The sequence below is a fragment of the Aquarana catesbeiana genome, linkage group LG12, assembly GCF_042186555.1.
Source record: "Aquarana catesbeiana isolate 2022-GZ linkage group LG12, ASM4218655v1, whole genome shotgun sequence".
Classification (NCBI taxonomy): Eukaryota; Metazoa; Chordata; class Amphibia; order Anura; family Ranidae; genus Aquarana; species Aquarana catesbeiana.
The window spans coordinates 21,221,744-21,234,858 of record NC_133335.1 but is presented as its reverse complement, the minus strand read 5'-3'; the positions used below and the strand labels follow the sequence as shown (position 1 = coordinate 21,234,858).

The 13,115-nt window shown below is 52.8% G+C and overlaps 1 protein-coding gene across 1 annotated transcript in view; it reads right to left on the bottom strand.

Moving 5' to 3' along the window:
• Positions 1 to 10,229, bottom strand: part of STK35 (serine/threonine kinase 35) — a 31,737-nt gene extending 21,508 nt beyond the window's left edge. The window contains exon 1 of the mRNA XM_073607365.1: positions 9,616 to 10,229. Coding sequence (XP_073463466.1) covers positions 9,616 to 10,093 — 478 coding nt within the window. The 5' untranslated portion in view covers positions 10,094 to 10,229. The remainder of the gene's footprint in view (positions 1 to 9,615) is intronic.
• Positions 10,230 to 13,115: the final 2,886 nt, after the last annotated feature.

Below are 13,115 nucleotides of genomic sequence, written 5' to 3'. Positions count from 1 at the left end.
TAGCTAAGGTCCATCTAGATCCAGCAATGTTGCACGAGAGACGCAAGCTTCTATCCTCAATGGCGCCATTGATGAATTTATGGTCGGCTGAATTATATTGGGTCCCAAATATAAAGACCACAACAGAACTACAAGAAAATGTAGCTCCCATTACAGCAAAAGCACTGCTTCCCACTTCTTCCCCTGCTGAACTACAGCACATATGTTAAGGGCGCTCCAATCAATTTTGTTATTTATTACAAGTCAGCAGCTACAAAAACTGTAGCTGCTGGACAGCCACTCACCTGTCCAACGATCCAGTGATGTGCTTATCCGAGCCATTCCTTCCCCCACTGCTGTCCCTGGCATGTCCACTTGGGGCATTCGGCTAGGACAGCTTGCACCTTCATAGCCAGGTGCCCTCTGCCCATTGTAAATGGCCCGCAGTCTTCTGGGACCTGTGACATGTCCCAGAAAACTGCAAGGAGGGAGGAGAACTTCTGCTCAGATGACCTAGGCAATCCAAGCAGAGGGGGAGCAGGTACCTGTCAAAACCTGGTACCCGCTCCTGAAAAAAAAAACATTTGGTGTAGGGGGGGGGCTTCACTTTGAGATAAAAGGTTCAGTATCCCAGCTAGAGAGCTGGACGTGGCTGACTACTTGGGATTTCATTGCAGCAGAGACAGTCAGCTGTGGGAAAGCTTATTGGATTTCTGGTCAATAAGGCTTTTCTCTGCATTTGTAGCTGTTAAATTGAATTTTAGGCTGCAAAGCTGGATCACAGCTCCTGTAGACTATCTCCAGTCCCAGATCCAAACCAAGGGGTGCACATTCAGTTATGGAGCTGGAGTTGTTAATGGACTACAAGTTATCAATGCCCTTATACTCTATTGAGAACCAAGTCCCTCTGGTGGCATGGCAAAGACTGGAGAAAGGAATCCCATTCAAGTGGGGGGACTGATCCCAAATATGTGTTTAACCCAAAACGTGCTGTAAATGGTATAATTGGCCTTTAAAGGGGTTGTAAAGGCTTGTGTTTTTTCACCTTAATGCATCCTATGCATTAAAGGTGAAAAAACACCTTGCAGTCACCGGCACTCTAGCCCCCCCCCCCCCCCCCCCGTTTTACTTACCAAGCCCCAAACTTCCATCTGCGCGTCCCCCTCTAGACAGGTTACCGGCTCTTGATTGGATAGATTGATAGCAGCCCAGCCATTTGCTCCCGCTGCTGTCAATCAAATCCAATGACGCAGGCGCCGGGGCCAAGTCCTGCATTTGGCCTCTATGGACACTGAATGCTGGACTCTGGAGCGCGCCCGCAAGGCAACCCCCTTTGAGAGAGTGCTTCTCCAAGGGGGTTATGTAATGCGGGGAGGAGCCGCAAGAGCCACCAAGGGACCCCAGAAATGGATATTCGGGGGAAAACTAGTTGCACAGTGGAGGTATGACAGGTTTATTATTTAAAAAAAATAAACGATCCTTTAGTATCACTTTAAACCTAGTACACAGGCTAAATGTGTATAGCAGCCAGTCCAACAGAAGCAGGCTATTTGGTTGGCTTCTGTTGAAGGGTCATGACTGAAAAAAGTCAACTCCTGGCAGCCGATGCCCGAGTGCTGACCGAAGTGTTCTGGCGGACGGGCCGTCCCCTTTAGAACACAACAGAACTGCAGGGGGGAATCACTGTATTAACATCAGATTGACTAGTGGTATATGCTAGGCTTTAAAGCCTTGCTGCTCCCCAATTAAGATACTCCTAGCAAATGGTGTTAAAGCAAGCAGCTTTCTAGGCGTTTAAATATGGAGAACACATTATAAGAACACAATTTTTACCCTTTAGGACATTTCATGCATTGGGTTCCTGAAGACTTCCTTCCATTGAAAGCCAAGGGACTCAACATTACACCTATTTGTAAACACATTAACCCGGGGATTACCAATTCACCAGGGTGTCTGCCAAGCTAATAGAAACCAAATACAGGCAGGACTCTTCCTAGAGCTTACTCCACAGCAGGATCAGCCAAACTTACTAAAATGGGGGAGCCTTCAACAGCAAGCAAAGGTCAATGTTTACCGTGGAAGTGACAGATGAGGCGATTTACCTTCTGCTCCAACAAGTAGCCTGATTACACCTCTTAACAAATCTGCCTCCAGGGACAGAGATGTTTACATGTCTGCCGCATCTACAGCTGCCGCTGGAGAAAAAAAAAAAAAAGGAGAAATTACCGACACCCGGGCTCTCCCTAAGATAAAGGCTTTTCCTCGTTATGAAACCAAGCAGACTACAGATCAGACTGAACTCCATCTCATCAGGGCTTAATCTGAACAGAGTGTACATGCTTTGTAGATAACCCTGTCACCTCCAAGACTAGTCAGGTCAATCGCCACACAGCCAGACCAGATAATCCATTCCTTCCTCTGGTCTTACACCTACCTGCAGGGACAGGATAGCTTTACACAAAGCATTAGACAAGCACACTCAATTAGGATGCACTAATTTTGCCCAAAAAAAAAAAAAACACATTTATTGATGTTGAAACTGCAAGGAGAGACTGTTCAGATCAGTTTCCCAACCAGGGTTCTATGTTAATCTAGGGGTTCCTCCAAAGGTTCCTTGAGCAGAGCGCAATGTCTGCCAAAGTTCCCACGACGCCACAGATCTTAGCCATCGGTAAGGGGGCAATTCTTCCCAAAGACCACAAGTGTAAGGACCCTTGACCAATGTACTACCCTGTTTCCCCGAAAATAAGACCTAGCTTGATTGTCGGTGATGGCTGCAATATAAGCCCTACCCCCCAAATAAGCCCTTCCCTGTTTCCCCAAAAATAAGCCCTACAGGGACTTTAACTAGGGCTTATTTGGGGGGTAGGGCTTATATTGCAGCCATCACCGGCAATCACGCTAGGTCTTATTTTCGGGGAAACAGGGCACAAGTTGTAGATATAATTTTTAGCAAGGGTTCTTTGAGATTGGAAAGTTATTTCCAGGTTTCCTGTGTTGAAAAGGCTGGTTTAGAGGTTTAGCTACAAAAACCCTGGATGTATCCCCACAATTATCAGCCAAGGAAATTTCGAATATCCAGACATCACTAAAACGATGCCCCCATAGACCAATACAGCTTGAGCAGAAAACAGTTTGAGGGGGCCAGCAGACAGCTAGTCAAAACTAGTAGAGAAGCAAGCCAACAGGCTATAGTCCTAAATAGGCATGAACCAATATATCAGCCGCCTAAAATTATCAGCCAAAAATATTGGCAGTCTGCCGATAGAGAAAAAGGTGCCGATGATGGCATGCTGCATCCCACTGACTTTAATCCGAAAACGCCAGCCACATTAAAGTGGTTGTAAAGTTCCTTGTGAAAATAAATAATTTATAAAAAAAGTGGTTGTAAAGACACAAGGTTTTTTTTTTTACCTTTGTGCATTCTATGATTGAAGGTAATAAAACTCCTCTATGCAGTAGCCCCCCCAACACTTACCTGAGCCCCTTCAATCCAGCGATGTCCACGAGAGCATTGGCTCTCCGGGGACTTCCTGAGCTACTGGCTCCTGCTGCTGTCAATCACAGCCAGTGAGCCAATCGGGAGACCGAAGGGGGGGGGGGGGGGGGGCAGAGCCACTGCTCTGTAAATGGGCAGCCGTGGCTCAGGAGCGCACCGTTTGTGTGCCCCCACAGCAAGCTGTTTGCTGTGGGGGCACCCGGCAGGGGGGCCAAGAGCTCCAGCGTGGGTCCCGAGAAGAGGATCCAGGCTTCTTTGTGCAAAACCACTGCACAGAGCAAGTATAACAGGTTTGTTATTTGAGAAAATATATAAAATTTAAATATTGCTTTAAGTTTACAAAAACAGTCCATCCTGGTTTCTGGCCAAGAGCATCCTGAATTTTCCATTTCGGCAACAGAATTTTCAGTACACCAGCAGTCCTAAATATACCTCTGGTCACATCCTTTGACAGCCCACCGTGAGCACAGTACAACCAAATACTTACCTTCAGTCCTGAAACCATATTCTTGGAACCCACAGAAATTCCCAGAAACAAACGGGAGTTCCATAGGATAGGAAAAAGGCTCAGGAAAGGTCCGGGAAAAGAGCATGGGAGAAGGTGACGAGGACGATAGAGAGCAGGAGGTCCAAAAAAAAAAAAAAAAAACGAGGTTGGTATTTTGGTACTAGGTTAGTGATTTAGCTGAGCCCCCCCCCATCCCGAGTTATGGATGGCTTTGTAGGTTTAGTATTTTGAATTTGTTGAGTGGAGGCCAGTGGAGGGATTGAGTAGCCCACACTTAACAGTTGGGCAAGGTGGATGACCTTAACCCAGCCTCTCAACCTTTTCAAACACAGAGGAACCCTTGAAAGAGTTCTGCAGTCTCGGGGAACCCCTGCTAAAAATTAGAAATCTACAACTCGTGATACATTTAGTGTGATGGTCAGTAGGGAAGAACGGTCCTTACACTTGTGGTCATTGGGAAGAATGACCCTCCTTACAGATGCTAAAAAGATCAGTGGTGTCGGTGGGAACTTATTCGAGGGGCAGAAATGGCCCAATGCTGAAGGGACCCCCTAGCAACCTCTGGAGGAACCCTGGTTGAGAATCGCTGCCTCAACCACAGAGTTTGATGGAGTAAAGCCTATTGCTAGATTGTAAATTCTAATGAGCAGGGCCCTCTGATTACTCCTGTATTGTACTTGTACTGTCTGCCCTCATGTTGTAAAGCACAGCGCAAACTGTTTGCGCTATATAAATCCTGTATAATATTAGCTTTTCGTTGCTTTTGTCTTGGAAAAGTGAGAAAAATCACTGCGCATTCACCCCAGTTCTCTAAAAACTGACCCACTAGCCATCTGCACCACCATATAGAGCTGCACAATTAATCGTCAAGAATCGTTATCGCGATCTTGACTGAAGTGTTTCACAATTCTTTCTATGCAAAGAATTCACTCTGCTCTTCTGAAGCCACAGCCCTCAAAAGAAAGGAAGAAAAAAAAAAAAAAAAACAGGCAGTCTGCCAAGAAACAAAACATTCTTTCGGTTGAACATTAGTATAAACATTGTAACAATTTGTCAATGCAATAGACTTTGCGCCGGTTCACATTAGAAGCGGCACGACTTGCAGGTCGCCTCACCGAGGCGACCTGCACACGACTGCCGCGGCGACTTGCAAGACAACTTCTGTATAGAAGTCTATGCAAGTCGCCCCCAAAGTAGTACAGGAACCTTTCTTCTAAGTCGGAGCGACGATTAGAACGGTTCCATTGTACAGAACGGGAGGCGACTTGTCAGGCGGCTAGGTCGCCTGACAAGTCGCCCGTGTGAACCGGCTCTTCCTGTGTAAGTGAAAAAAGGTTAACCACTTCAACACTAAACCTTTTTCTGACATTTGTTGGTTTCAAGTTAAAATCATTTTTTTTTGCTAGAAAATTACTTAGAACCCCCAAACATTTCTTTTTAGTAGACACCCTAGAGAATAAAATTGTGGTTGTTGCAATATTTTATGTCACACTATTTGCGCAGCGGTCTTTCAAATTTAATTTTTTTGGAAAAAATTACTTTAATGAATTAAAAAAAAAAAATCTAACCAGTAAAGTTAACTTTTTTTTGTATAACGTGAAAGATTTTACGTCGCGAGAATCATGATCTTTTTATACTAAGCAAAAAATTTGTGATTCTCATTTTGGCCAGAATTGTGCAGCTCTATCACCATAGTGGGGGGGGGGGGTTCCCTCAATTCCTGTGACATCTGATAGAAGTGGGGGGGGAAAGCCACCAATAGAGCCCCAGACAAAAGTTTTAACCCCTCTCTTGAAATCAAAGTTATTGCTTGATCCTATGCCATAGGACAACAAACCTCTGACCAAGAGAAAAAAAAAAAAAAAAATCAATGCAAACTCTGCGTAAATCTATTCGAAGGCTGCCTAAAAAGCAATGCCACTAAATAGAAGGGAATTTATCTGATTGCAGTTCCTCACCCCCCAGTTTGTATTCCCTTGGCTCAGTTCCCACAGCTGACAGATGACGGGCCCCGGGGAACACCTGCCTGTGATTAGCCCCCAGCAACCATCACTCATATCACAGCATAAATCGGCAAACAAAAGCAGGGCCTTGCCCCGCCTGAAGAGCCTCCTCCACATTACCGGCTGAGCCGACCACACAAGCTTTGTTTGGATCAATGAAAATCTTCGGGTGAATTTGAAGAATTTGTAACAATTTAAGTGTTCACCCCTCTCACCCCCTCCTCCCCCCAACCACTGTTCAAGCTAAAAATCAGAAGGGGGCAGGAATTGGAGAACATCCATAAGAGACCAATTAGATATTCTAGCCCATTTTGCAGCAACTAAACCCAGGGCACTGGGGCAAAGGTGGACTTCCTACAGAACCCCCCCCCCCCCCAGCATTAAAAGTGGTTCTGAAGGCTGAAAGTTTACACCAATGTGCAGAGCGCCCCCCCCCCCCCCCCCCCCCCCATTTACTTACCTGATCTAGATCCAGCGTTGTGCATGAGTGCAAGTGCTCTCCCCCTCATTGGCTGAGGCAGCAACGAGAGCCATTGTCAGCCAGTAGGGGGGGCGGAGCTGAGCCCCATTCTGTGTGTCAATGGATACAGCAGAGCTCAGAAGTAGCTTGCTATGGGGGGCACTGAGCAGGTAGGAGGAGCCCATGGCACCCACACACTTTAGACTGAGGTTGCGAGTGTAAAGAAGAGTCCGGGAAACCTGCAGATCAAGTGATCGTTGTCCATCCACATTAGAGGGAGGAGGTCCAGGAGGAGTAAAGCCTCATCCCAATGAAATCAAACGGCTACGATGGAAGACCCAACACTACCTAATCTGTTCTATCACTTCTTGTACTACATCATGCCTGGATCACCACATCACTGACCAACCAGATCCTTCCAATATACCGACTTCTACAAGGCTGGTATATGTCATAAATCCAGCCTGAGGCCAGACAATTCCCAACAAGCTACAGGATTAGAAGACCAACATTCCCCCCGAGCCCTGTAACCAGGTTGTGTCGTGGCCTTAAGGTCCCTGTCTGTCTATGGGGTAACCAAACCCTGCGTTCCCCAGTCACCCCAATGTCCCGGGCAGTGCCAGCCAGAGATAACTGGGGCCTACAACGTCCCAGGCAAAGGTAACCGGAACTGCAGTCCCTCCGGACACCCACCCCTATCCCCAGACACCCCCCCCCCCCTTTCCCGGTAGCCCGGACACCCCCCCCCTCTCCCGGTAGCCCAGACACCCCCCCCCTCTCCCGGTAGCCCAGACACCCCCCCCCTCTCCCGGTAGCCCAGACACCCCCCCCCCCCTCCCGGTAGCCCAGACACCCCCCCCCTCTCCCGGTAGCCCAGACACCCCCCCCCTCTCCCGGTAGCCCAGACACCCCCCCCCTCTCCCGGTAGCCCAGACACCCCCCCCCCCCTCCCGGTAGCCCAGACACCCCCCCCCCCTCCCGGTAGCCCAGACACCCCCCCCCCCCTCCCGGTAGCCCAGACACCCCCCCCCCCCCTCCCGGTAGCCCAGACACCCCCCCCCCCTCTCCCGGTAGCCCAGACACCCCCCCCCTCTCCCGGTAGCCCGGACACACCCCCCCCTCTCCCGGTAGCCCGGACACACCCCCCCCTCTCCCGGGAGCCCGGACACACCCCCCCCTCTCCCGGTAGCCCGGACACACCCCCCCCTCTCCCGGTAGCCCGGACACACCCCCCCCTCTCCCGGTAGCCCGGACACACCCCCCCCTCTCCCGGTAGCCCGGACACACCCCCCCCTCTCCCGGTAGCCCGGACACACCCCCCCCTCTCCCGGTAGCCCGGACACACCCCCCCTCTCCCGGTAGCCCGGACACACCCCCCCCTCTCCCGGTAGCCCGGACACACCCCCCCCTCTCCCGGTAGCCCGGACACACCCCCCCCTCTCCCGGTAGCCCGGACACACCCCCCCCTCTCCCGGTAGCCTGGACACACCCCCCCCTCTCCCGGTAGCCCGGACACACCCCCCCCTCTCCCGGTAGCCCGGACACACCCCCCCCCTCTCCCGGTAGCCCGGACACACCCCCCCCTCTCCCGGTAGCCCGGACACACCCCCCCTCTCCCGGTAGCCCGGACACACCCCCCCTCTCCCGGTAGCCCGGACACACCCCCCTGTCTCACACACACCCCGTTTCCCGGTAGCCAGGACACTCTCCCGGTAGCCCGGACACACACCCCCCTTCTCCCGGTAACACACACACACCCTTGTCTCCCGGTAGCCCGGACACACCCCCCTCTCCCAGACAAACCCCCTGTCTCCCAGACACTCTCCCTGTAGCATGGACACCCCCCTTCTCCCAGTAGCACACACACCCCCGTCTCCCGGTAGCCCGGACACACCCCCCCTCTCCCGGACACACCCCCGTCTCCCGGTAGCCCGGACACCCCCCCTGTTTCCCGATAACCCAGACACACACACACCCCCCTGTTTCCCGGACACACAACCCCCTTCTCCCGGTAGCCTGGATACACCACCCCTTGTCACCCGAACACCCCCCCCGGTAGCCAAGACACACACCCCCACTGTTTCCCGGACACACAACCCCCCCCTCCCCCGGTAGCCCAGACACCCCCCCTCTCTCCCGGTAGCCCGGACACACCCCCCCTCTCCTGGACACACCCCCTCTCCCGCTAGCCCGGACAACACCCCCCGTTTCCCGTTAACCTGGACACACCCCCGTCTCCCGGTAACCCGGACACACCCCCCGTTTCCCGGTAACACACCCTCTCCCGGTAGCCCGGACACACCCCCCCTCTCCCGGACACACCCCCGTCTCCCGGTAGCCCGGACACACCCCCGTCTCCCGGACACACTCCCCGTTTCCCTGTAGCCTGGACACCCCCCCCTGTTTACCGGACACACTCCCCGTTTACCTGGACACACACACACACACACCCCTGTTTCCCGGACACACACACACACACACACACCCGTTTCCCGGACACACACACCCCCCTGTTTCCCGGACACACAACCCCCTTCTCCCGGTAGCCTGGACACACCACCCCTTGTCACCCGGACACCCCCCCCCCCGGTAGCCCAGACACACACACCCCCCCCGTTTCCCGGACACAACCCCCCCTCGCGGTAGCCCAGATACACAGACACACCCCCTTCTCCCGGACACACACCCCCCCTCTCCCGGTAGCCCGGACACACACCCCCTTCTCCCGGACACACACCCCCCCTCTCCCGGTAGCCCGGACACACACCCCCCCCGTTTCCCCAGACACACCCCCCCGTTTCCCGTTAACCTGGACACACCCCCCCTCTCCCGGTAACCCAGACACCCCCCCGTTTCCCAGTAACCCGGACACCCCCCCGTTTTCCAGTAACCCGGACACCCCCCCGTTTCCCGGCAACACACCCTCTCCCGGTAACCCGGACACCCCCGTTTCCCGGTAACCCAGACACACACCCCCCTGTTTCCCGGACACACAACCCCCTTCTCCCGGTAGCCTGGACACACCACCCCTTGTCACCCGGACACCCCCCCCCATAGCCAAAACACACACACATCCCCCTTCTCCCGGTAGCCCGGACACACCCCCCCCTCTCCCGGTAGCCCGGACACGCCCCCCTGTCACCCGGACACGCCCCCTGTCTCTCACCCTTGAGGGAGGCCTCCACCAGGCGGAGGTAGAGGTGACTGCTCTTGTTCCCGTGGCTCATCTTCTGGGCCAGGCCGTTCCTCTGGAGGACGCACTCCTCGAAGCGGACGACGTTGGGGTGGCGGCGGCGGAGGCTGGTCAGGGCCCAGAACTCGGACAGGGCCAGCTCCACGTTCTCCGGGGCGTCACAGCGGATCTTCTTCACCGCCACCCGGGCTCCGCTCTTCCGGGCCACCGCCTCGTACACCACGCCGTACGTCCCGCGTCCCACCTCGGCCAGCAGGCTGTAGCGGGGCCGGGAGACCTCTCCTCCCCCTCCGGGGGGCCGGGCGCAGGCCTCGTCCTTCTCCACTTGCTTGGCCCCGGCCTCCTCCCCCTCTCCGGGCCGGCAGCTGCCGTTCACAGTGAGGGGGGCGGGGAGGCGCTCTCCCAGGGGCCGCCGGCGCCGCTTCCGCTCGGAGGATTTAGCGGCTTCCATGGCCGGGCCTCATGGCTCGGTACGGGATCAGGCCGTTGTCGGATCGCCGGTTGTATCACACGCCCACCCCCAGGGGTCCGGTCACCATCCAGCCGGCTCTTCATATACTGGACAGCCCGACAGGCTGAGAGCGAGTTATAGAATGGGATGTACCATTGCTGGAAAACCCAGAGGGGGGGATCGGACTTTAACATTATTTTACACAAACACACACACCTAACTCGGCCTCATTTTCATATCCTCCATCATTTTTAAATTGTATCGCTTATTTATTTCCACTGCTTCCCAAAGAAACCAACCATAAGCTAAAACAAAAAGGCTTACGATTCCAAATCGCCCTCCCCTATTAATATGGTACGCTCCGCAAAAGGGGCGAGTGTAAACACAGCCTGTCGGAGCGAACCAAATACCCCTGCAGGGGTGGTCGAGAGTCACATGTGCCGGTAAAGAGCGAGTTCATTATGAAGTCCACCCGCCGCGCTGGAAGACTGGAGCGGGAGTATGAACGGGGCACGGGAAAGGCAACGCCACGCCGGGAGTATGTGGCGGTACGAGGCGTCGGACCCCCCCCCCCCACCGTAGTGGGACCGGCCAGGCTGGATAAGTTGCAGCCTGTCACGTGATCAGAAAGCCCGCCGTCGGCGATTGGAGGAGGTCACGTGATGCACTGTGAGGGGAGAGAAAGTGACAGATGGCGGGAGAGAAGGTGGGAGGGGGATTGTCGTGGAGGAGATTAGAGCGGGCTTGTTTGTTTTTAAATGTTTCTATAACATTCTGAATGTGTGACCCTTATAGGGTAATTGGAGGAAATTCTTATTCACTTCCGGTTCTGGGGATACAACAGGAAGTGAGAGGAAATCTCCTCAGTGAGGGAAATGATCTCTTAGCTCCAGGAGGATGACTAATTACAGAGCCTTGAAAAAGTATTCACACCCCTTGAAATTTTCCACATTTTGTCATTTAACAACCAAAAGCATAAATGTATTTTATATGATAGACCAACACAAAGTGGCACATAATTGTGAGGTGGAAGGAAAATGATTTCAACATCTTTCACAAATAAGTCTGTGAAAAGTGTGGGGTACATTTGTATTCAGCCCCCCTTTACTCCGATACCCCCTAAGTAAACACTTCAGTACCGGGCTATAGTCATGTGACGTCCGCAGATGAGATCTCCCATCCTGGGCGGGCGTCATATGACGTCCTCGGCTTCTCGCCGCTCCTGCGGGCCCCCAGCGCGGCCATCGGGGATGAGAGGTGTCCCTCGGACAAAGCCCATCCCAGATCCGTGTAAAGAGCCAATAAGAAATTGGCTCTTTACCACGTGACCGGCTGTGTCCAATCACAGCCGGTCACAGAATGTCAACAACCCGCGGTAACGAGATGTTATGCTGTGTACACATGAGCGGACTTTTCGACCGGACTGATCCGAAGGACTTTCGGTGGACCTCCAACTGACTTTTCCAACAAACGGACTTGCCTACACACGATCACACCAAAGTCCGACGGATTCGTACGTGATGACGTACGACCGGACTAAAATAAGGAAGTTGATAGCCAGTAGCCAATAGCTGCCCTAGCGTCCGGTTTCCGTCCGTCGGACTAGCATACAGACGAGCGGATTTTTCGATAGGAACTGGGTCCGGCTGAGTTGCGACGTAAAGATTTGAAACATGTTCCAAATCTAAAGTCCGTCTGATTTTCGACCGGATGAAAAAGTCCGCTGCAGGTCCGTTGAAGCCCACACACGGGGGAATCGTCCGCCGGACTCGATCCGTCGGACCAGTCCGGTCGAAAAGTCCGCCCGTGTGTACAGGGCATTACTGGGTTCTCCTCCTCACACACCGATCGTGTGTGAGAAGGAGATTGTGGTAACATCTCGTTACCGCTCAAAGTGTACGCCAACCACACTGATTGCCCCCCCCAATAAAGAGGACCTGTCACCACCCCATCAAAGTACCTGTCATCACCCATCAAAGTACCTGTCATCACCCATCAAAGTACCTGTCATCACCCATCAAAGTACCTGTCATCACCCCATCAAAGTACCTGTCACCGCCCATCAAAGTACCTGTCATCACCCATCAAAGTACCTGTCATCACCCATCAAAGTACCTGTCACCACCCATCAAAGTACCTGTCACCACCCATCAAAGTACCTGTCACCACCCATCAAAGTACCTGTCATCACCCATCAAAGTACCTGTCATCACCCATCAAAGTACCTGTCACCACCCATCAAAGTACCTGTCACCATCCATCAAAGTATCTGTCATCACCCCATCAAAGTACCTGTCATCACCCATCAAAGTACCAGTCATCTATCAAAGTACCCTACATCACCCATCAAAGTACCTGTCACCACCCCATCAAAGTACCAGTCATCTATCAAAGTACCCTACATCACCCATCAAAGTACCTGTCACCACCCCATCAAAGTACAAAAGTACCTGTCACCACCCCATCAAAGTACCTGTCACCACCCATCAAAGTACCTGTCACCACCCCATCAAAGTACCTGTCACCACCCCATCAAAGTACCTGTCACCACCCATCAAAGTACCTGTCACCACCCATAAAAGTATCTGTCACCACCCCATCAAAGTATCTGTCACCACCCCATCAAAGTACCTGTCACCACCCCATCAAAGTACCTGTCACCACCCATCAAAGTACCTGTCACCACCCATAAAAGTATCTGTCACCACCCCATCAAAGTACCTGTCACCACCCCATCAAAGTACCTGTCACCACCCATCAAAGTACCTGTCACCACCCCATCAAAGTACCTGTCATCACCCCATCAAAGTACCTGTCATCACCCATCAAAGTACCTGTCACCACCCATCAAAGTACCTGTCACCACCCCATCAAAGTACCTGTCACCACCCATCAAAGTACCTGTCACCACCCATAAAAGTATCTGTCACCACCCCATCAAAGTATCTGTCACCACCCATCAAAGTACCTGTCACCACCCATCAAAGTACCTGTCACCACCCATCAAAGTACCTGTCACCAC